General features: G+C 37.0%; 2 protein-coding genes and 1 long non-coding RNA gene across 8 annotated transcripts; 1 reads left to right on the plus strand and 2 right to left on the minus strand.

Annotated features, from left to right (window-relative positions):
- Window positions 1–6,314: 6,314 nt before the first annotated feature.
- LOC106429984 lies at window positions 6,315–7,407 on the minus strand. 3 transcript variants are annotated; one of them, XM_013870757.3, is made up of 4 exons: window positions 7,217–7,407; window positions 6,830–7,033; window positions 6,649–6,746; window positions 6,315–6,559 (listed from the first exon to the last, which is right to left on the minus strand). In XM_013870757.3, the coding sequence occupies exons 1-4, from the start codon at window positions 7,353–7,355 to the stop codon at window positions 6,557–6,559; spliced, it is 444 nt and encodes a 147-aa protein (XP_013726211.2). In that variant the 5' UTR covers window positions 7,356–7,407; the 3' UTR covers window positions 6,315–6,556. The 3 variants fall into 3 exon arrangements, with proteins under 3 accessions (XP_013726211.2, XP_013726209.2, XP_013726210.2); XM_013870755.3 differs by having other exon boundaries at window positions 6,315–6,746; XM_013870756.3 differs by having other exon boundaries at window positions 6,315–6,746; window positions 6,830–6,946; window positions 7,217–7,406.
- Window positions 7,408–12,979: 5,572 nt separating this feature from the next.
- LOC125603940 lies at window positions 12,980–17,908 on the minus strand. Its single transcript, XR_007335831.1, has 3 exons — window positions 14,284–17,908; window positions 13,812–14,073; window positions 12,980–13,700 (listed from the first exon to the last, which is right to left on the minus strand). It is a non-coding gene; the product is annotated as an uncharacterized LOC125603940 (long non-coding RNA).
- Window positions 17,909–20,688: 2,780 nt separating this feature from the next.
- Window positions 20,689–21,831, plus strand: LOC125603942. 4 transcript variants are annotated; one of them, XM_048774637.1, is made up of 4 exons: window positions 20,691–20,876; window positions 21,060–21,263; window positions 21,347–21,444; window positions 21,534–21,831. In XM_048774637.1, exons 1-4 carry the CDS (start codon window positions 20,738–20,740, stop codon window positions 21,534–21,536), a joined length of 444 nt encoding a protein of 147 aa, XP_048630594.1. In that variant the 5' UTR covers window positions 20,691–20,737; the 3' UTR covers window positions 21,537–21,831. The 4 variants fall into 4 exon arrangements, 3 of the variants coding, with proteins under 3 accessions (XP_048630593.1, XP_048630594.1, XP_048630592.1); XM_048774636.1 differs by having other exon boundaries at window positions 20,689–20,876; window positions 21,147–21,263; window positions 21,347–21,831; XR_007335832.1 differs by having other exon boundaries at window positions 20,692–20,876; window positions 21,068–21,263; window positions 21,347–21,831.
- Window positions 21,832–24,716: the final 2,885 nt, after the last annotated feature.

Raw genomic sequence — 24,716 nt, forward strand, 5'->3', positions numbered from 1 at the left:
ATCCTCAGATAGAATACCTTTTACAAAATCAGCAATCGCATCCACACAGTCTTCAGCCAAATTATAATATGTTTTAATGTCCATCAGTCTTGTTGCAGATGATAAAGCTGAATGACCATCTCTGCAACCTTTGTACAAGGGTTGCTTTCCAGCATCCAACATATCATAAAATCTCATAGCTTCTGCATTGGGTAAATCTTCCCCTCTAAAACGATTATTTACTATCTGCTCAGTACCTACACCATAATCTACATCCATTCTATATGATTCTTCTAACCTAACCGCAGGCTGAGGTTCGCTAGTACTACCATATTCATAATCAGTTTCTCCATGATGATACCAAATTTTGTAACTTCGTGTAAACCCATTCAAATATAGATGAGTCCAAACATTCCACTCTTTAATAATCTTTCTATTTTTACAATTAGAGCAAGGACATCTTAACATACCTGTTTCTGCTTCCGGTTGTCGTTGAACTAACCCCATGAATTCGGTTATACCTCGTTTGTATTCTTCCGTAAGCAATCTCGTGTTCGGATCCAAATGAGGTCGATCGATCCAAGAACGATAATAATTTGAAGAAGACATGTTTTTTTCAATCAAATTCATGTGTAAATATAGTATGTGAGAGGATGAAGAAATGGAGTGAATGAAAAGGTTGGGGGTGCGGGTATTTATAGATGAAATGCTGCCGACAGTACCGAGGAAATTCCGACGGAATACCGACGGCAACGGCTCTTTCCTCGGAATTTCCTCGGAATTTATAAAATCCCCCAACGGCTCTCTAACGGCTATAATATATCCTTGGATATTCGTCGATGTTTTCTGAGGAATATGATTTCCTCGGTATTTCATCGGTATATTCCGAGGAAATTCCGAGGAAACCCAAATTTTAGGTTTTCTCGGAATTTCCTCGGAAATTCGTCGGAATATTCCGAGGATCTCATTTTCCGTCAGAATGTCCGTCAGAATTACGCTGTTTTCTTGTAGTGCTATGATCTTCTCTCCTAAAACTCTCTTCTGAAAATAAGAAAACACAAAAGGTGGCTGAAAGCTCTCTTGCCTCTAAACACTTAGGAAAGTATATAATCTATTAGGTTAAAAACTCGTCAGGGGTATTCTTGTAATTTGGTGAAGTCTTGGGTTTAAAGTCGGCTGCAACTAGGTCGCGCATCCGCGTCTCGGCATCGATCGATGGTACATGATGTACATCGATCGATCATAATCTTCAATCGTCGAGGCGTCTCTTCTGTATCGATCGACGACACTGGATGTGCATCGATCTATTGTCTCTCCTTCATATCGACCTCTAATGGTCAGCTCGGATGAAATCTCATTTAAGCTCCTAAATGCTCCATAATCATCACTTTACTCCAAGATACTTCTTAACCTGAAAACATACCTAATAGGATAGAATATATAGTATATAGATAGTAAAATATGTATATACCATGGATGAAAATGGGTCAAATCTATGGTATATCACCGATCGATACACCTTTTGCTCCGTCGATCGATTATTCTAAAGGAATATCTATCGACGCTTAGTCAAGCTTTACGCGCTGGTTGAATAATGCTCACTATGCTTACTAGATCAGCTTTCACCTTACTCTTACAATCCTTGCTCAATTTGGACGGATTCAGGGTGAGATTCAAATGTTAACTTGTGCCTACAACTACTAGGTCAAGGTTTTAGCTAGCTGAACTAGAAACATGCATTAATGACAATCCTAATAATGAATATCACAAATTAGTAATCTATAGTTGGGGCTAACCTCTCATAACCTATTTAAACCCTAAACCTAACAATAGAACTACTCAGACATAGCTAAGCAATTCATAACAACAAGGTATAAAAACTACATAGATAGATAATAGATAATAATGGAGTTCCAATCACAAATCTGTTTGGATCTTCTCTCCAACTCTACTAAAATTCTAGAAAACCTTTGATGTGATAATAAGAAAACAAGAAAGCACACTTTGGCAAGCTATAAATATTAGTTTAAAACTCGTCTGGGGCAATCTTGTAATTTGGTGAAGTCTTGGGCTCTAAGTTGGCAGGAACAAAATTACCCTAAGGAGTGAATTACTCTCTCAAATAAGAGGTTTAATTGTAGTACTTAGAGATCGAATCCACAAGGATCTAGGGAACCTAATAAATCTAATAAGAGTGATTAAGCTAGTTTGATTATGTTTAAATGTAAATAGCAGGTTGTGAGGAAGGCAGTTGCTCGATTGGCTTGATTGGGTTTTTGGTACTTGAATGAAATAGCTAGACTTCGGGTTTCTATTCAGGTAATTAGGATTATAATCCTACAGATACCTAACAGTTGTATGCATGATATTATAGAGCTCAAACGCTTATTGACAAACCGATCGGCGTTCGCTTTCTAGGTTTGTCTATTGACCAGATCTAAGTGTCGATCGATGATTCTAGAGGAATATCGATCGATACACCTTTTGCTCCGTCGATCGATTATTCTATAGGAATATCGATCGATACTCTCTTAGTCAAGCTTTACCCGGGGGTTGAATAATGCTCACTAGGCTTACTAGATCAGCTTTCGCCTTACTCTAATAATCCTAGCCTAATTAGTACGGATTCAGAGTGTTAACATGTGCCTACAACTCCTAGGTCAAGGTTATATCCAGCTAAACTAGAAACATGCATTAATGACAATCCTAATGATGAATATCATAACTTAGCAATCTATAGTTGGGGCTAATCCCTTATAACTTATTTAAACCCTCATAGCTAAGCAATTCATAACAACAAGGTATAAAAACTGCATAGATAGATAATAGATAATAATGGAGTTCCAATCGCAAATCTCTTTGGATCTTCTCTCCAACTCTACTAAAATCCTAGAAAACCTTTGCTGTGAAAATAAGAAAACAAAAAGCAGACTTTGCCTAAAACACTTTGGCAAGCTATAAATATTAGGTTAAAAACTCGTCTGGGGCAATCTTGTAATTTGGTGAAGTCTTGGTCTCTAAGTTGGCAGGAACCAAACGGGCTTCTGCGCGCTTAGCCCTCGATCGATGTCACAAGGTGTGCATCGATCGATTATTATCTCTAAATGTCGACCATTGATCTTGCTCGACGGTCAGCTCGGATGCTCTCTCCAATTATGTCCAAAATGCTCAAAATCATCACTTTCTCCCAAATCACTCATTATCCTATAAATATACTAAATAGATTATAAAACATCGTAATTAGTTATTTAAACACTTATAAACCATGGCTAAAAGTGGGTAAAATCCTAATCAACGAGTAATTCTCTCAAAGTCAGTGTTCTAGGTTGATTATGTTTAAATTTGATCTCACTCAAATTTCCCTAAAGAGTGAATTACTCTCTCAAATATGAGGTTTAATTATAGTAATTAGGGATCGAATCCACAAAGATCTAGGGAACCTAATAAATCTAATAAGAGTGATTAAGCTAGGTTGATTATGTTTAAACGTAAATAGCAGGTTGTGAGGAATGCAGTTGCTCGATTGGTTTGATTGGGTTTTTGGTACTTAAATGAAATAGCTAGACTTAGGGTTTCTATTCAAGTAATCATGATTATAATCCTACAGATGCCTAACAGTTGTATGCATGATATTATAGAGCTCAAACGCTTATGAACAAAACGATCGGCGTTCGCTTTCTAGGTTTGTCTATTGACCAGATCTAAGTGCCGTTCTAGAGGAATATCGATCGATACACTTTTTGCTCTGTCGATCGATTATTCTATAGGAATATCGATCAATGCTCTCTTAGTCAAGGTTTACGCGCGGGTTGAATAATGCTCACTAGGCTTACTAGATTAGAATTTACCTTACTCTAACAATCCTAGCTCAATTAGGACGGATTCAGGGTGAGATTCAAGTGTTAACTTGCGCCTACAACTCCTAGGTCAAGGTTCTAGCTAGCTAAACTAGAAACATGCATTAATGACAATCCTAATGATGAGTATCACAACTTAGCAATCTATAGTTGGGGCTAATCCATGATAACCTATTTAAACCCTAAACCTAACAACAGGAGTACTCAGACATAGCTAAGCAATTCCTAACAACAAGGTATAAAAACTACATAGATAGATAATAGATAATAATGGAGTTCCAATCACAAAACTCTTTGGATCTTCTCTCCAACTCTACTAAAATCCTAGAAAACCTTTGCTGTGAAAATAAAAACAAGAAGCACACTTTGCCTAAAACACTTTGGCATGCTATAAATATTAGGTTAAAACTCGCCAGGGGCAATTTTGTAATTTGGTAAAATTTTGGGCTCTAAGTCGGCTGGAACCAAACGGGTTTATGTGCGCTTCACTGTCGATCGATGTCACAAGGTGTGCATCGATTGATTATTTATCTCTAAATGTCGACCACTGGTCTTGCTCGATGGTCAGCTCGGATTCTCTCTCTAATTATCTCCAAAATACTCCAAAATCATCTTTTTTTTCCAAATCACTTCTAATCCTATAAATATACTAAATAAACTCTAAAACATAGTAATTGGTTATTAAAACACTTATAAACCATGGTAAAAGTGGATAAAATCTATGGCTTATCACCTGGTCGCCAGATTATGGATGGGATTCCGTATCGCAACGAGATGTCGAGAAGATTAACGTTTTGTTCTGTTAAGTCGAACTGGGAGAAGGGTGCTACGGGGAGTTCATCCTTGATTCCGATTCTCGATTCGAAATAAAAGCAAAAGACGGCCTCAGTCGTTAAGGATTCTCCCGTTTCTCTGAGTTCACACTCGGTTTTTCAGGCAGGCTCGATTGATCCAAAGCGAAAACGACGTCGATCTACGAAGGCTGTTACGTCAAAGCCAGATCGATCCATCCTTGGAGCTTATGGCAACTGGATGAAATTTGTTCATGAAAGTGATGGTCCTTTGTCTGCAAACCGGGAGAGCCTTGTTCATCTTGCTCATTGTACGAGGCCTTGAGGTTGCCACATTTTGGCACTGACTACTCTGGACGAAGAAAAGGCTTATGCCAAGATAGATGTTGCGAACTCGAAAGTTCATATATATCTTTATAGATCTTCGTGTGATTCGTTCTTTAGCGTAATTGAAATATTTTATATTTTCCTATAAAAATCCATGCATAATTCTCTAAAAATATGAAAATGAGTTTTTATACAAAAAAAAACATACAAACAGGAAAATGATCAAAAAAATCATTGAGGAAATAAAAGATCCTTATACTCTAACTGTATAAATATAGAAATATAAATAATTATTCAAATAAATAATAAAAAAAATATTATTTTCAAATAATATATTTTTAATTCGAATTTTTTTCTCAAACCTTTTTCAAAATTTTATTTTGAAGTCTGAAACAAATTTTAAAAGTTTATTGTAAATATTATTATTTTTTTTTAAATCCTTAAGTGCACCCTCAAATTAAATTCTTACATTTAGATTAATTAGCCAAAAAAAAATATAAATATATATTTACATATTTAATGAAATATTTAGGTTATTTTGACTTGTTATAGTTATGTCAAAAATAATAATATCACACTAGTGAATTTGTCAAAATCAAACATGTATTCGTTTTGCCAACTTTCTCTATAATTACTTCACATTTTTTTAAGTACAACAACAATTATAGACATAAACCACCCAAGACTAAGAGGGTAGGTAAACTAGTATTTAATAGTATCTAATCATTATTTAGTTAAAAACAATTATGAAAAGTAAAAAGAGAAAGAAAGAAAGATTTTTGACGAGAACTTCAACAAAACAATTAAGATGTTTTTGTTACATGTGTTAGTTTTATTTGTTGAATCTCTTTTAATAGCTAAACATAATTACTTATTAAATTATATTAAAATTGTAATTATTTGCATTTTGAGATATTTTAAGTGACATAATCATGAATGAAAGTAGAACTGGACAAAATATTCGGAAATATTGAACCAATTGTTATTTGTTTTGATTCGAACAAAAAAAATTGGATATCCGAAAAAAAAAATTAATACACAATATCAAGTAAAAAACAAAACAAATCATAATATTTTTAGGAATAGATACCCGAAAGCATATATACATATATTTATGTACATGTTACACAAATATTATCTTGAATATAAGTTTTATAGTGTTTTTATTTAATAAATTCACATGAGTGATATAATGTAGTAATTTATAAGGTTGGTTAACAATCTCTCAATCTCTATTGAATAAGACTCCCTGTCGGATGACAATAAAACTTGCAAATCGAGAGGAATGGTATAGGGCCACAGAGGGATGGCGACTAGAATGTTCCAATAGCTTTTAACCATTGTAATTTGTCATTTGCAATTTAACGAAAGCGGAAGCATATTAAAGAAACGGGAAGCAGTTCAACAAAGCAAGACAAAGCAGTTTAACAAAGCAGTTTAACAAAGCAAGACAAAGCAGTTTTGGGAATTCTATACACGGGTTCCAGGTCAAAGAGGAGCAACTGGCCTCGGCTTCAACTAATTGGCAGAACACGTTTGAGAGCTTGTCAGCTGGCCTCCGGTTGGTCTTTAAAAAGGCTTGCCAGAAACAAGGCTGAACTTTCACTAGGAACCAGCCAATGCGGTTCAGTTTTGGATAAGAGAAGACCATGTGTATTATACAAGCTTTCGAAAGACAAAATCGTGTCTCTTACGATTTTTTTGGAGAGGACAATAATATTTGAGTGAGGATATGACAGTGCCCAAAAAGAAATGTCCACTAACATCGAAGAAATTCTGGCATAGTCATCACCTGGAAAAAGTTTATCAACGGATGAGATATTAGATTATCTATAAATAAGAGAAATAAAAGAGTGTCTAAAACAATTCATTAACCTTTGGGCAAGAAATCGAATTCGACAAAGGTCTCCAGACATTTAGGTAGCAATTCACCAGTATCAACGTAAACATAGATTGACAACTCCCCTTTATAACCCTTGTTGACAAGAGCGTCTTTCATACGGTTACAAAACAATACAGGATCGGCACCAATAGGAATAGGGTAATCAGCAATGTCCCAAAAGACAGATGTCTTAGCGTCTGCAAACGGAAAACGATTAAACAATTACTAGGAGAAGGAAGAAAAAAAAGAAATCAAATTTACTATGACAGATCGACGATAAGAAACACTAGTTTTACGATGACAGACCTATCAGATGAAATCTAATTCAGATCCCCGCCGGAAAATTATAAGCAAGAGGTAGAGATACAGAGAGATCTTACTTTCGAATATTACTACCGGCGTAGGCACGGGTTTGCAGGTAAACTGCGGATTAGAAATCATTTCGGTATATCGCGGATCGGATGTGCCTTCGTCCATAACCATGTTGAAAGACTGCGGAAAAGGCTTGCTTTCGTCCATCTAGGGTTCGCTCAGGGTTTGTGCCTCCCGTCGTTGTCTATTTATCTAATCTCTCTCTCTTTATATATATATATAATATATGTCACTGGGCTTGTTCAGTTCGGGCAGATGGCCCAGATCTAAACCCAATAAAGCAGCCTATATAGTTTTAAGTCCGACCAGTTCTTTTTTTTTGTCAACACAGCCATAAAAAAACTTAATAATTTGCCTTTTTTAGAAAAAAATCATAACTCGCACTAAACTATATTTGCGAAGTGATTTACCACATGTCATTTCTACAATAAATTTTACAAAACAAATTTGACATAGCTACTGAAATTGATGACATGTCTTATCGCTTAATATGACATGGACAATTGCATTTAATGTTAATTTATATTTTTGGTAAACTTTTTAAAATATGGTAATAACTCATATATTACATTTAATTTCAATTTATGTTTTTGGAATTTTTTTTAGAATATGGAAATAACTCATAAATCATCATTAAAGTAAATATATTCAAATATGACATTATAAATTTCGAAAATAATTTAATTATATATTTTAAAATTATACAATTTTATTACTAAAATTTTCAAAAATGTATACAATTTTTTTAGAAAATTATAAAAATCTAATCGTAAAATCATTATTTTCTTATATATCTACAAATTTTATAAATATTGATTAATTTTAATTTTTGGTAATTATGCAACTTTTACAATTTATTTAATATATATAATTAAAATAAATAGATAGAAAAATCTATCTAAGATTATAATTTCAAATATATACATGCACATTCTTAAATATTGTTTTTATGTTTAATTAAATCAAATTTATATTAAAATATTGATACGAAAAAAGAAAATTTATAATATTAATAAAATTTTATTTTAAAATATAATTTATATTTATCTGTTAAAAAATATTTTAAATTTTTCTACTGCACATGGTGCAGTGCACATGGTGCAGTGCACATGGTGCAGTGCACATGGTGCAGGAAGACACCTAGTTTTATTTAAATAACTAGTGTTTGATCTAGTACTACTTACAGGTAAATAATTTCTTAATTTACATATGTATTAAGAGTACAATTCATGGATGTAAGATTCGCTGAATAGTATATCTAGAAAATTACAACGACAGTAAGTTAAAATACTTCCATTAACAGTATTACCTTATTTTGTCCATATAGCACGACTGATATGCCATCTTTATGTTTCTTAATATGCTTGAGCTAGTTTTTTTTCTCTTTGATGTATGTCCATAATAAACCAAAAAAGTAACACTGAAACTTCTCATCTTAACTGAAAGAAAAATGTAAAAATATTTACACTAGTGTTTCCATGGTCAATCTATTTGTGGAGACTTACTGTCTTTTTCTAAAAAAAGGCTACGAACCTATCAAACACCCCGATAGTAATCTGAAAAAGGAAAATTAAATAAACAAAAATCAAATCAAATCAAATAAATTGACAAATATAAAAGAGGCTACTGGTTCAATTGAAGAAGCCCAGTTTTGTATATCTCCTCTCTTCCTCGAAAGTCTGAAACTTTCATCACCGTCTTTGTTGTTTTATTTCATACAAAAGTATAAGAGAGTATTACTTTGAGAAGGAGAAAATGAATTTAAAACCAATAGTCAGAAATCTATACCAATCGTTGTCACTACACTAATAACCCAAAAATAGGTTGAGGAGATGACGATGGGAAGAACAAATAGAAAAGATGATTAATTAACTGAAAATGGATATTGTAGACAACGGGAGCTCTAGTAACATCATCTTCCAGTCCGCCTATCACGACATGGGACTGGAAGAAAGCACACTAACGGGGTAAGGTCACCCCACTCGTAGGATTCAGTAGAGAGATCAAGCAAACCACAAGAGATGTCACTTTCCCGGTATACGCTGAAGGGATCAACATGTCAACCAAATTCATGGTCGTCGATTGCAAGTCATCCAACAACATGATACTGGGGCGGGCATGGATCCATGACATGGTAGCCATTGTAGTAACCTTCCTGAAGGGGTAAAACGGTCAAGATTGACAAAGTCAGAATTTGGAGCCAAGCTTTTAGGAATCAAAGAATGATGAGGAATGTTGAGTTTTGATCATTGAAAACATGACATGATTCGAAGAACATAGAAGATTGGTCGAGCATCAACTTGGTGGTCGAATCGTGGGCGATAAGGATCAATCAAGAAGTTTTGGAGTACGAGGTGGTCGTGGGTGAACCATGAGTCGAATATTCCACTCGACCATGGTTAGACAATGTGATAGATTGATCAGAAGGACGTTTTGGGAGAATAACATTTTTGGAGCACGATGTTTTCAGAAAACTTAATAAAATATTATGTTGGGAACATAATATGTCACAAGCAGGATGGGAGTTAAGCAGGATGGGAAGTAAGTACGACGGGATCGAAACACGACGAGAAAACCCGAAATTGGACGAAAACCCTAATTTTGGTATTATATAGTATTTTTTGGTGAAGCTGGAGGATCGGAAAATATTTACCATCAAGGTCAGAATTCTGTTTGGAATTTATTAAATACTTTCAGCTCATCAGAACGGACGCGGAAATATATTCGGGATTGATCGCGGGTCGGAAATATGCCGAAAGGGCCGAAATCAGATGAATGGACCGAGAAGCACGAGGTGGCTTCAGGCATGGGATCAGAACGTGGCGGAAACATTCTGGCAGGGTATGTGGTAGTCCTCGGCGTTCGGTTCTCGGTTCGATTCATGTTCGGTTTTTTCCGTTCTTCGGTTCTAGAGGTTTAGGATCCATATAGGAACCGTCCTATTTTCGGTTCGGATCGGTTCACTTATTTTCGGTTCCGGTTCGGTTCGAATATTGAAATTGAAAACCGGCCAAAAACGAAAATATTTTTTGGTTCCTATTCGGTTCGGTTTGTAGTATAATAATCGAACCAAGAACCCGAAAAGAACCGACAAAACCGAAGAACCAAATATTCTTTTACGAATGAAAAAAAAAACAAAAAGTAACCAAAAACCTGAAAAATCCCAAATATAACCGAACATTCTACAAAGACAAAAAATAAACCAGAATAATCCAAAACAAAGTACAAGTAGAAATGCAGAATCATTCAAATTTCAAAGAATAGTAGTTCAAGAAACATAAGTTTCAAACATACGATCTAAACACCATCTCCGAACGTAAGTTCTCAGCTTCTCTAGTCCAACTTCATCTCCAAAGCTTCATATGTAAGAGAAGACTCATAAGAAACATAATTCTAAACACCTAAACATATCATGATTTTCAACTTAAGGGCTTAGAAATGAAAGCATACCAAATCAGTCATAAGGAGCAATCTTCTCAATTTCTCATGACTGATTTGTCTCACGACCCTTTCCTCCTATACAAAACACAATATTAAAAATCTGAAATAGTTATTAGATAAAGTAACACTCAAACTGAAATTTTTTTAAGAATACAAAGTTACCTTGCTCAAGTTCATCTTGTAATTCAACAAATGAAAGCATTTGTTGTATAGTAACAACTCCTTTCTCATTTAACTCACACTTCCGGCACTATTCGGTGCACATCAATACCTCGATCATGTAGTGTGTCAAACAGTTTCTACTAGGTTGTAGATGCGCCCACTTATGCTAAATGCAGATTCAGAAGCTACAGAAGACACTTGCATTGCAAGTACATCCCTTGCTATATCCGACAAAACTGGAAACTTAGAACTATTTATTTTCCACCATCCCAAAATATCATATTCTGTTCCTTTCAAAAAATTTGGATTTTCAACCTTCTCTTTCAGATATAGCTCCACTTCATTACTGGAATCTTGAAATCCGGTTTCATTGACCAAATCTTTTTAGATACAATCCATTCTTCCATATCCTAAATCAACATCTAAGTCCATTTTGTCATCATCACCACCAAAATCTTGAGACCCTTGTCCATTAATACTTGCTGCCTCAGTCGACTGAGAAGCTGTCCCATTTGCAACACTTGATCTGATCAGGTTGTACTCATCAAACAATCGGTTCAACACATCCAAGCACTACAAGAAAACGTCTCATATATAGCATGAGGAAAACGCTATTGAAAGATAGCGCAACGTTATGGCGAACACTGTATCTTCCCCCGCAATCTTTTCTCGGGCACTTTAGATAGCGTTTTTTTGTGTGCTATTTTAATGTTTTATTTTGATAGCGTTTATTAGTTATGCAATTGTAATACTTATGATATCATAGAATAAATGCTGTTATAGTTTCAATAAAAATTAAAAAAAAATACAATTAAATATATTTAAAAATTTTGTATATTAAAATTGGTTATATGACTAGTATATTAAACTAAAATCAAACTAAACCAAATTTTTGAAAAAGTTAAAGCTACAACTAAAACTTCTGAACCTAAAGTTCTATCTCCTAGTGCCGCACCACACTACGACTCGCATCTCCACAGCACGACGTCTTGCCTCCTCTGTCGTCAAGCTTCTCGCACCAGACTTATAAAGGGAAAATGATGTTAAGCAGAGAGCCATGGAGAGTGATCCTGACAGGGACTCGTTGTGGAAGAGTTGTTATAGTCCACGTAATCATGATCACTGTTGGGGTCAAAATCGGTCACGACGGAATCAATGTCTGAAAGTCCGTGTTGAGGTCGAAAACGGTTGCAACGAAGTTAACGTCAAAATCCCCGAAGAAGAAAACGTAGAAACCTTGTTCGACAAATACTTTTTCGAAATAGATTCTTCTTTACGAAAATCTTTGCGGAAGAAACGCGAGTCATTGGACAAGAGCTCGGGTCGCTACGCAGCAACCGAACGCATGTTCCGCTCGGTCGCTACGTAGCGACCGAGCTCGAGCCAAAGCTCGGTCGCTACGTAGCGACCGAGCTCGAGCCAAAGCTCGATCGCTACGTAGCGACCTAGCTCGAGCCAAAGCTCGATCGCTACGTAGCGACCAAGCTCTTCCGAAACGTCGATACGACATTAGTCCATGCGTTCTTGTCTACCCTTAGATGCTATCTCCCGAAGACCGTAGCGAACCAATTTCACGATTCCCCGCCATTCTAAGTTATCGATCAAATTTTACCGTAAAAACCGCGGAAAGTTCGTTCTTTATCGAAAGAAGCCGTAATAAACGCTTCGAGTCGGAAGACGGCCCAAAGGGACCTAAGACATGAATTGAGGCCCAACTTACGATTTCTTAACCAACAGCCCGTAAGCCGCATGACGGTTTACGCTTGGTTCGCAAGGAAAGATAAATGTCAAGTTTTTGCGGATAAATACGAAATTTTGAAGATAATTACGAAGATCGGAAAAAATGGAATAACTCCATTTTTATGCTATGGCGACTTAAGGGCAGAAGGAGAAAAGCGTAAACCGACCTTGGAGCCAGTATATAAGGAGTCCTAGGCGAGAGGCATGGATAGAGGACTTTTTCGGAGAAAACTTAGCACTTAGAGCAATTAGGCAACTTTCCGTTTTTGCTATTTCGAGCTGTGACTCAACTAGGTTTTGCAGTCTTAGGTTGTTAGAACTAGGAATCTCGCCAACAGCTCTCGTGGCCAAGGCTTCTACCTTGTTGTAACGCTCATACGCAGATTCAGAATAAAACTCCTTTTGCTCTCTTTTACGATTTCTTATTTCTTTTCGTCTTTAGTTGCATTTTCTGATTGCTTAGCGTGTGGTTTAACAGATATCCGGGACCTCTGGGAAATTAGGGTTTTCCTAATTTTCCTAATTTAAACGGAAATCGACAGTGCGAATTTCGGTTCCCACAATCACCATTTTCTGGTTTAGATAAAGAAGAAAGCAATTAAGACTTTTCAAAGCATCATGATCTCTGTAACTATATGCTGTGATGTTAAGATTTACCACTAGTGGTGATTCCATTACGTGTCTTCAGTGATTGAACCTCCGCGCCTCCGAGCTTTACCGAACTCCTCCACATCGCCTCCGAGCTTCACCAAGTAGTACATCCCAATTCAAGTAGAAAACACCACCTAACAAAATACACAGACACACAATATGAGAGCAAAAACTAGAATTTGAACTTAGTAATTTGGCCAAAAGATACCTCTTAAAGTTTGTCAACTGCTTCATCAATTCCTGCAACATCACAAAATTCATCAACCGCATATGTATTCTCTCTGTCTCATCTGTCCTCCTTCTACAATCAACACAAAGCATAAACAATTAGAGCTCAAACAAGGAAGGAAAGAAAGAAGCAGAAGAATCTGAACAAGAAGAACCATAGTCATGACAAGTCGTGTGATCTCCTCCACACCACTCCATCATCTGCTTCTTGATGTGGCTGTTGGTGGAGCTGTGGTTCCAGTTGTGTAGTGTATCATCAAACAAATTGTGCTATGACAATTAGTAGGAACAAGTCAAGAAAATTTAACTCAAATGAAACGAGCCATTAACACAAGTGTTCTCAATTGACATGTAATTTTGAAGTATGAGTAGGAACCGTACCAAAAGACTGAAAATGATTTCACCGCCTTCCTCACAAATCTCAAAGCAGCCACGTCTTGATTGTTACAGCAAACCCAAAAAAAAAAGAAAAGAATTATCTAAGGAAAAGCATACATGTTAACTATAATGTGTCAACAATCATGAACATCAAGAAATTATGGAAATATAGGCATGTGCAGTCAAACGATTTACTACCTTCTCAGCATTTAGAGTCACTAAGATCCAGGAACAGCTTCCTCCAGGCCTTTCTTCCCCTGGTTTGCTTCAAGAAAACAATAAGAAACTTCAGTCAGGTAGCGGAAACAGAACATCACACAAATGTAGTAAGAGAAATGGTTAGTTCTTTCTCCCTCAAACATCACCACAACAAGACACACGAAGTACCAAATATCTCAATGCATGACTAAACAAGATTTAGTTTTCTGCAACAAAGTTCTAAAGAAGATGAAGAAGCTTATTTTCATGTACCCACCTGCGAGTAAACAGTAGGATATCAAGAATTAAAACCATCAAAAGTACACATTTTAAGTTTCGAATTCTGAGATTGACATGGATATATGACTCTAACCTTCTGAATTTGATGGTAGAGAGCCAGAAGTATCCAAACTCTTTGTTCATGCTGTTGGGTGTACATTGGTAGCCTTTCCACCATACCATGGAAATCCTCTTTAACTCTCTCCACGAAGGCCATTGGAATATGCTTCCCAACAGATTCAATAGCAACACAACAAAGACAACACAAGAAGATCAATATCTTCTTAAAAACGGTAAGATAAACCCCCAAATTTTGAATACCTAAAAAATTAAATTTGGTTTCATTACCTTTTTGAGTTTCCTGGTCTCCTTCTGTAGATTAACCAGTTTCATCTTCAAATCTATACGAACAAACATGTAAAATTTTGATATATCAAAGCAATTTTGAAGATACAGAGCAGAGAGAGGGAGATAAAGGACTACCAGAAGGAATAAGAGATACTTAAAGAAACACCGCAAGAGCGCCACTAGAGACTTCTAACCCGAACGAATATTTCATTTTAGAATCAGCGACTCAGGTTCTGGATCGGAGAATTTCTGGGGTGGCTGTAGAGGATGGATTTAACCATCCCTCAAGGCCCGAAGAACAGACGGCCTGGCCCGCGGAACATTACGACAGGTCGGCTTGACGGCTCGGGACGCCGACTCCTCAGCTGGACCTGAGAGTGCTTTTGGTCGACCGAGCGTCGATTAGGCGCATACAGCTTAACGGCTTACCGAAGCGACATTGGCTTCTCAGCCCAACGAGTTAAAAGCCACAAAAACGACGCGAGCTAGGTCACAAAAGGACACCAAGTCAACTATAAAAGGAGAGAGGGATGCGACGTAAAGAGGATCCGAAATCCCTCACACATACTTGGCGGCTAGATTAGGGTTTTACCTTTACTCTCTCGCCGTACTGTATTTTTCCAGCAAAGCTCTTCGAGCTCCGGTTTCCTTTCTTTTACGCATCTCCTTTCCTTGTAACCGATTCAAAAATTTTCCGACCATCTATAAGACGTCTTTGCTTAACCCACATCTAAAACCAAACGTCTCACCGTTTAGTACCGTTTCCCGATCAAACAGTTGGCGCCCACCGTGGGGCAACTAGCAAAGTAACGTCAACAAGATAGCGACGAGCAACGACGGCTCTTCCTCTAGAGAAGAGCGTGAAGCTCCCGAAACGATGCCTACACCCTTTCCTTCGACTCTGGCGCCGTTACCACCCGCGTCCATAGAAACTATCATGGTGCACCTCGCGCAGCAGGACGCAGCCCAGAAGGCGGCGACCGACCAAATCGGGGCGCTCGCGAAAATCCTAGCCCCTCTCGCTGCGAACGTGGAAGCCTCAACGGCGCAGTACCGACGACATCTGTTTAATACAGATCGAGCAACCGGTGCGATGCCGGCGAATACGAGCACCACTTGTTAAGCCAGCGTTTGAGCTCGTTGGTTAGGAGGAGCCGGATGACTTCTGCGCGGAGTCTTGGTCCCAGTGATTCCATCCCTTCTCCCGCACGTTAACCGCGGAACCCGAGGGCTCTTCTTCATCCACGACGTTCATGTAACCCCTTTTCTGGTTGGGTCATCCGCCCGCTGAATGCTGGCGAGGTTCTTAACGGGTGTTGTTTTGTTTGGGCGGGCGTTTGTTTCCCCGCCGCTTCTTTTACCGCCTTCGCCATGGTGTCTTCTTCCATATGTATGAAGTTGTTGGATCGGATGATAGCGTCTGGCACGGATCTCGTCGGATGCCGATAAAGGTCGGCTAGTGACAGTGATTTGATATGGAGGGCGTTCATCAACGATTCCACAGCTATGTGGTCTGGTACGTCGACCTTCAAGACGACAGATTTAAACTTCTCCATGAAATCCCTGAGGCTAGGCCTGGTAGCGTGACTGAGATTCCAGAGATCGGTGGCGGTGGCTTCCTGACGAGTAAACATGATATAGTTCTTGAGGAAAGCCGTCGAGAGGTCGCAAAAGCTGTTGACGGAGTTCTCCTGGAGGCTGGTGAACCAGTTGAGGGCAGGCCCTTCTAGGGCTTTGACGACAAGCTGACAAAAGCCGGCGTCTTTCTCTCCGTTGGAGAGATTTGCGCGTCGCATCGCAATTTTGAAGGATGTGACGTGGGCAGAAGGGTCAGAAATGCCATCGAAGGTCAGAAGACGGAGCTTCTCCATCTTTCGGAGTCGAGTCCCCATTATTTTTTCTAGTAAACGGCTTCCGGAGAGATTTTGCAAGGACACGCTCGATTTGTGGAGCGGACGTCGTTACATTGTGGATCTTAGAGTTGATATCGAGCACCGATTGCTTTAACGCGGCGAGTTCATTTATGGTCTGGGCGTCAAGACCTCCAGGGGTTTGAGCCGTATCGCCGTCGTTGATATCTTGGTCTTCAGCATGCGCCGGCATCGCACCGGTCACTCGATTTGTATTAAACAGATGTCGTCGGTACTGTGCCGTTGAGGCTTCCACGTTCGCTGCGAGAGGGGCTAGGATTTTCGCGAGCGCCGCGATTTGGTCGGTCGCCGCCTTCTGGGCTGCGTCCTGCTGTGCGAGGCGCACCATGATAGTTTCTATGGACGCGGGTGGTAACGGCGCCAGAGTCGAAGGAAAGGGTGTAGGCATCGTTTCGGGAGCTTCACGCTCTTCTCTAGAGGAAGAGCCGTCGTTGCTCGTCGCCATCTTGTTGACGTTACTTTGCTAGTTGCCCCACGGTGGGCGCCAACTGCTTGATCGGGAAACGGTACTAAACGGTGAGACGTTTGGTTTTAGATGTGGGTTAAGAAAAGACGTCTTATAGATGGTCGGAAAAATTTTGAATCGGTTACAAGGAAAGGAGATGCGTAAAAGAAAGGAAACCGGAGCTCGAAGAGCTTTGCCGGAAAAATACAGTACGGCGAGAGAGTAAAGGTAAAACCCTAATCTAGCCGCTGAGTATGTGTGAGGGATTTCAGATCCTCTTTACGTCGCATCCCTCTCTCCTTTTATAGTTGACTTGGTGTCCTTTTGTGACCTAGTTCGCGTCGTTTTTGTGGCTTTTAACTCGTTGGGCTGAGAAGCCAACGTCGCTTCGGTAAGCCGTTAAGCTGTATGCGCCTAATCGACGCTCGGTCGACCAAAAGCACTCTCAGGTCCAGCTGAGGAGTCGGCGTCCCGATCCGTCAAGCCGACCTGTCGTAATGTTCCGCGGGCCAGGCCGTCTGTTCTTCGGGCCTTGAGGGATGGTTAAATCCATCCTCTACAGCCACCCCAGAAATTCTCCGATCCAGAAGCTGAGTCGCTGATTCAAAAACTTATGTTTGGATCGTATGTTTGAAACTTATGTTTCTTGAACTACTATTCTTTGAAATTTGAATGATTCTGCATTTCTACTTGTACTTTGTTTTGGATTATTCTGGTTTATTTTTTGTCTTTGTAGAATGTTCGGTTATATTGGGGATTTTTCAGGTTTTTGGTTACTTTTTGTTTTTTTTTTCTTTCGTAAAAGAATATTTGGTTCTTCGGTTTTGTCGGTTTTTTTCGGGTTATTGGTTCGATTATTATACTACAAACCGAACCGAATAGGAACCAAAAATATTTTCGTTTTTGGCCGGTTTTCAATTTCAAAATTCGAACCGAACCGGAACCAAAAATAAGTGAACCGATCCGAACCGAAAATAGGACGGTTCCTATATGAATCCTAAACCTCTAGAACCGAAGAACGGAAAAAACCGAACATGAATCGAACCAAGAACCGAACGCCGAGGACTACCACATACCCTGCCAGAATGTTTCCGCCACGTTCTGATCCCATGCCTGAAGCCACCTCGTGCTTCTCGGTCCATTCATCTGATTTCGGCCCTTTCGGCATATTTCCGACCCGCGATCAATCCCGAATATATTTCCGCGTCCGTTCTGATGAGCTGACAGTATTTAATAAATTCCAAACAGAATTCTGACCTTGATGGTAAATATTTTCCGATCCTCCAGCTTCACCAAAAAATACTATATAATACCAAAATTAGGGTTTTCGTCCAATTTCGGGTTTTCTCGTCGTGTTTCGATCCCGTCGTACTTACTTCCCATCCTGCTTAACTCCCATCCTGCTTGTGACATATTATGTTCCCAACATAATATTTTATTAAGTTTTCTGAAAACATCGTGCTCCAAAAATGTTATTCTCCCAAAACGTCCTTCTGATCAATCTATCACATTGTCTAACCATGGTCGAGTGGAATATTCGACTCATGGTTTACCCACGACCACCTCGTACTCCAAAACTTCTTGATTGATCCTTATCGCCCACAATTCGACCACCAAGTTGATGCTCGACCAATCTTCTATGTTCTTCGAATCATGTCATGTTTTCAATGATCAAAACTCAACATTCCTCATCATTCTTTGATTCCTAAAAGCTTGGCTCCAAATTCTGACTTTGTCAATCTTGACCGTTTTACCCCTTCAGGAAGGTTACTACAATGGCTACCATGTCATGGATCCATGCCCGCCCCAGTATCATGTTGTTGGATGACTTGCAATCGACGACCATGAATTTGGTTGACATGTTGATCCCTTCAGCGTATACCGGGAAAGTGACATCTCTTGTGGTTTGCTTGATCTCTCTACTGAATCCTACGAGTGGGGTGACCTTACCCGTTAGTGTGCTTTCTTCCAGTCCCATGTCGTGATTGGCGGACTGGAAGATGATGTTACTAGAGCTCCCGTTGTCTACAATATCCATTTTCAGTTAATTAATCATCTTTTCTATTTGTTCTTCCCATCGTCATCTCCTCAACCTATTTTTGGGTTATTAGTGTAGTGACAACGATTGGTATAGATTTCTGACTATTGGTTTTAAATTCATTTTCTCCTTCTCAAAGTAATACTCTCTTATACTTTTGTATGAAATAAAACAACAAAGACGGTGATGAAAGTTTCAGACTTTCGAGGAAGAGAGGAGATATACAAAACTGGGCTTCTTCAATTGAACCAGTAGCCTCTTTTATATTTGTCAATTTATTTGATTTGATTTGATTTTTGTTTATTTAATTTTCCTTTTTCAGATTACTATCGGGGTGTTTGATAGGTTCGTAGCCTTTTTTAGAAAAAGACAGTAAGTCTCCACAAATAGATTGACCATGGAAACACTAGTGTAAATATTTTTACATTTTTCTTTCAGTTAAGATGAGAAGTTTCAGTGTTACTTTTTTGGTTTATTATGGACATACATCAAAGAGAAAAAAAACTAGCTCAAGCATATTAAGAAACATAAAGATGGCATATCAGTCGTGCTATATGGACAAAATAAGGTAATACTGTTAATGGAAGTATTTTAACTTACTGTCGTTGTAATTTTCTAGATATACTATTCAGCGAATCTTACATCCATGAATTGGAGTCTTAATACATATGTAAATTAAGAAATTATTTACCTGTAAGTAGTACTAGATCAAACACTAGTTATTTAAATAAAACTAGGTGTCTTCCTGCACCATGTGCAGTAGAAAAATTTAAAATATTTTTTAACAGATAAATATAAATTATATTTTAAAATAAAATTTTATTAATATTATAAATTTTCTTTTTTCGTATCAATATTTTAATATAAATTTGATTTAATTAAACATAAAAACAATATTTAAGAATGTGCATGTATATATTTGAAATTATAATCTTAGATAGATTTTTCTATCTATTTATTTTAATTATATATATTAAATAAATTGTAAAAGTTGCATAATTACCAAAAATTAAAATTAATCAATATTTATAAAATTTGTAGATATATAAGAAAATAATGATTTTACGATTAGATTTTTATAATTTTCTAAAAAAATTGTATACATTTTTGAAAATTTTAGTAATAAAATTGTATAATTTTAAAATATATAATTAAATTATTTTCGAAATTTATAATGTCATATTTGAATATATTTACTTTAATGATGATTTATGAGTTATTTCCATATTCTAAAAAAAATTCCAAAAACATAAATTGAAATTAAATGTAATATATGAGTTATTACCATATTTTAAAATGTTTACCAAAAATATAAATTAACATTAAATGCAATTGTCCATGTCATATTAAGCGAAAAGACATGTCATCAATTTCAGTAGCTATGTCAAATTTGTTTTGTAAAATTTATTGTAGAAAGGACATGTGGTAAATCACTTCGCAAATATAGTTCAGTGCGAGTTATGATTTTTTTCTAAAGAAGGCAAATTATTAAGTTTTTTTATGGCTGTGTTGACAAAAAAAAAGGACTGGTCGGACTTAAAACTATATAGGCTGCTTTATTGGGTTTAGATCTGGGCCATCTGCCCGAACTGAACAAGCCCAGTGACATATATTATATATATATATAAAGAGAGAGAGAGATTAGATAAATAGACAACGACGGGAGGCACAAACCCTGAGCGAACCCTAGATGGACGAAAGCAAGCCTTTTCCGCAGTCTTTCAACATGGTTGTGGACGAAGGCACATCCGATCCGCGATATACCGAAATGATTTCTAATCCGCAGTTTACCTGCAAACCCGTGCCTACGCCGGTAGTAATATTCGAAAGTAAGATCTCTCTGTATCTCTACCTCTTGCTTATAATTTTCCGGCGGGGATCTGAATTAGATTTCATCTGATAGGTCTGTCATCGTAAAACTAGTGTTTCTTATCGTCGATCTGTCATAGTAAATTTGATTTCTTTTTTTTCTTCCTTCTCCTAGTAATTGTTTAATCGTTTTCCGTTTGCTGACGCTAAGACATCTGTCTTTTGGGACATTGCTGATTACCCTATTCCTATTGGTGCCGATCCTGTATTGTTTTGTAACCGTATGAAAGACGCTCTTGTCAACAAGGGTTATAAAGGGGAGTTGTCAATCTATGTTTACGTTGATACTGGTGAATTGCTACCTAAATGTCTGGAGACCTTTGTCGAATTCGATTTCTTGCCCAAAGGTTAATGAATTGTTTTAGACACTCTTTTATTTCTCTTATTTATAGATAATCTAATATCTCATCCGTTGATAAACTTTTTCCAGGTGATGACTATGCCAGAATTTCTTCGATGTTAGTGGACATTTCTTTTTGGGCACTGTCATATCCTTACTCAAATATTATTGTCCTCTCCAAAAAAATCGTAAGAGACACGATTTTGTCTTTCGAAAGCTTGTATAATACACATGGTCTTCTCTTATCCAAAACTGAACCGCATTGGCTGGTTCCTAGTGAAAGTTCAGCCTTGTTTCTGGCAAGCCTTTTTAAAGACCAACCGGAGGCCAGCTGACAAGCTCTCAAACGTGTTCTGCCAATTAGTTGAAGCCGAGGCCAGGTGCTCCTCTTTGACCTGGAACCCGTGTATAGAATTCCCAAAACTGCTTTGTCTTGTTTTGTTAAACTGCTTTGTTAAACTGCTTTGTCTTGCTTTGTTGAACTGCTTCCCGTTTCTTTAATATGCTTCCGCTTTCGTTAAATTGCAAATGACAAATTACAATGGTTAAAAGCTATTGGAACATTCTAGTCGCCATCCCTCTGTGGCCCTATACCATTCCTCTCGATTTGCAAGTTTTATTGTCATCCGACAGGGAGTCTTATTCAATAGAGATTGAGAGATTGTTAACCAACCTTATAAATTACTACATTATATCACTCATGTGAATTTATTAAATAAAAACACTATAAAACTTATATTCAAGATAATATTTGTGTAACATGTACATAAATATATGTATATATGCTTTCGGGTATCTATTCCTAAAAATATTATGATTTGTTTTGTTTTTTACTTGATATTGTGTATTAATTTTTTTTTTCGGATATCCAATTTTTTTTGTTCGAATCAAAACAAATAACAATTGGTTCAATATTTCCGAATATTTTGTCCAGTTCTATTTTCATTCATGATTATGTCACTTAAAATATCTCAAAATGCAAATAATTACAATTTTAATATAATTTAATAAGTAATTATGTTTAGCTTTTAAAAGAGATTCAACAAATAAAACTAACACATGTAACAAAAACATCTTAATTGTTTTGTTGAAGTTCTCGTCAAAAATCTTTCTTTCTCTCTCTTTTTACTTTTCATAATTGTTTTTAACTAAATAATGATTAGATACTATTAAATACTAGTTTACCTACCCTCTTAGTCTTGGGTGGTTTATGTCTATAATTGTTGTTGTACTTAAAAAAATGTGAAGTAATTATAGAGAAAGTTGGCAAAACGAATACATGTTTGATTTTGACAAATTCACTAGTGTGATATTATTATTTTTGACATAACTATAACAAGTCAAAATAACCTAAATATTTCATTAAATATGTAAATATATATTTATATTTTTTTTTGGCTAATTAATCTAAATGTAAGAATTTAATTTGAGGGTGCACTTAAGGATTTAAAAAAAAATAATAATATTTACAATAAACTTTTAAAATTTGTTTCAGACTTCAAAATAAAATTTTGAAAAAGGTTTGAGAAAAAAATTCGAATTAAAAATATATTATTTGAAAATAATATTTTTTTTTATTATTTATTTGAATAATTATTTATATTTCTATATTTATACAGTTAGAGTATAAGGATCTTTTATTTCCTCAATGATTTTTTTTGATCATTTTCCTGTTTGTATGTTTTTTTTTGTATAAAAACTCATTTTCATATTTTTAGAGAATTATGCATGGATTTTTATAGAAAAATATAAAATATTTCAATTACGCTAAAGAACGAATCACACGAAGATCTATAAAGATATATATGAACTTTCGAGTTCGCAACATCTATCTTGGCATAAGCCTTTTCTTCGTCCAGAGTAGTCAGTGCCAAAATGTGGCAACCTCAAGGCCTCGTACAATGAGCAAGATGAACAAGGCTCTCCCGGTTTGCAGACAAAGGACCATCACTTTCATGAACAAATTTCATCCAGTTGCCATAAGCTCCAAGGATGGATCGATCTGGCTTTGACGTAACAGCCTTCGTAGATCGACGTCGTTTTCGCTTTGGATCAATCGAGCCTGCCTGAAAAACCGAGTGTGAACTCAGAGAAACGGGAGAATCCTTAACGACTGAGGCCGTCTTTTGCTTTTATTTCGAATCGAGAATCGGAATCAAGGATGAACTCCCCGTAGCACCCTTCTCCCAGTTCGACTTAACATAACAAAACGTTAATCTTCTCGACATCTGGTTGCGATACGGAATCCCATCCATAATCTGGCGACCAGGTGATAAGCCATAGATTTTATCCACTTTTACCATGGTTTATAAGTGTTTTAATAACCAATTACTATGTTTTAGAGTTTATTTAGTATATTTATAGGATTAGAAGTGATTTGGAAAAAAAAAGATGATTTTGGAGTATTTTGGAGATAATTAGAGAGAGAATCCGAGCTGGCCATCGAGCAAAACCAGTGGTCGACATTTAGAGATAAATAATCGATCGATGCACACCTTGTGACATCGATCGACAGTGAAGCGCACATAAACCCGTTTGGTTCCAGCCGACTTAGAGCCCAAAATTTTACCAAATTACAAAATTGCCCCTGGCGAGTTTTAACCTAATATTTATAGCATGCCAAAGTGTTTTAGGCAAAGTGTACTTCTTGTTTTTATTTTCACAGCAAAGGTTTTCTAGGATTTTAGTAGAGTTGGAGAGAAGATCCAAAGAGTTTTGTGATTGGAACTCCATTATTATCTATTATCTATCTATGTAGTTTTTATACCTTGTTGTTAGGAATTGCTTAGCTATGTCTGAGTACTCCTGTTGTTAGGTTTAGGGTTTAAATAGGTTATCATGGATTAGCCCCAACTATAGATTGCTAAGTTGTGATACTCATCATTAGGATTGTCATTAATGCATGTTTCTAGTTTAGCTAGCTAGAACCTTGACCTAGGAGTTGTAGGCGCAAGTTAACACTTGAATCTCACACTGAATCCGTCCTAATTGAGCTAGGATTGTTAGAGTAAGGCAAATGCTAATCTAGTAAGCCTAGTGAGCATTATTCAACCCGCGCGTAAACCTTGACTAAGAGAGCATTGATCGATATTCCTATAGAATAATCGATCGACAGAGCAAAAAGTGTATCGATCGATATTCCTCTAGAACGGCACTTAGATCTGGTCAATAGACAAACCTAGAAAGCGAACGCCGATCGTTTTGTTCATAAGCGTTTGAGCTCTATAATATCATGCATACAACTGTTAGGCATCTGTAGGATTATAATCATGATTACTTGAATAGAAACCCTAAGTCTAGCTATTTCATTTAAGTACCAAAAACCCAATCAAACCAATCGAGCAACTGCATTCCTCACAACCTGCTATTTACGTTTAAACATAATCAACCTAGCTTAATCACTCTTATTAGATTTATTAGGTTCCCTAGATCTTTGTGGATTCGATCCCTAATTACTATA

The sequence above is a fragment of the Brassica napus genome, unplaced genomic scaffold (genome assembly GCF_020379485.1).
Source record: "Brassica napus cultivar Da-Ae unplaced genomic scaffold, Da-Ae ScsIHWf_432;HRSCAF=663, whole genome shotgun sequence".
Taxonomy (NCBI): domain Eukaryota; kingdom Viridiplantae; phylum Streptophyta; class Magnoliopsida; order Brassicales; family Brassicaceae; genus Brassica; species Brassica napus.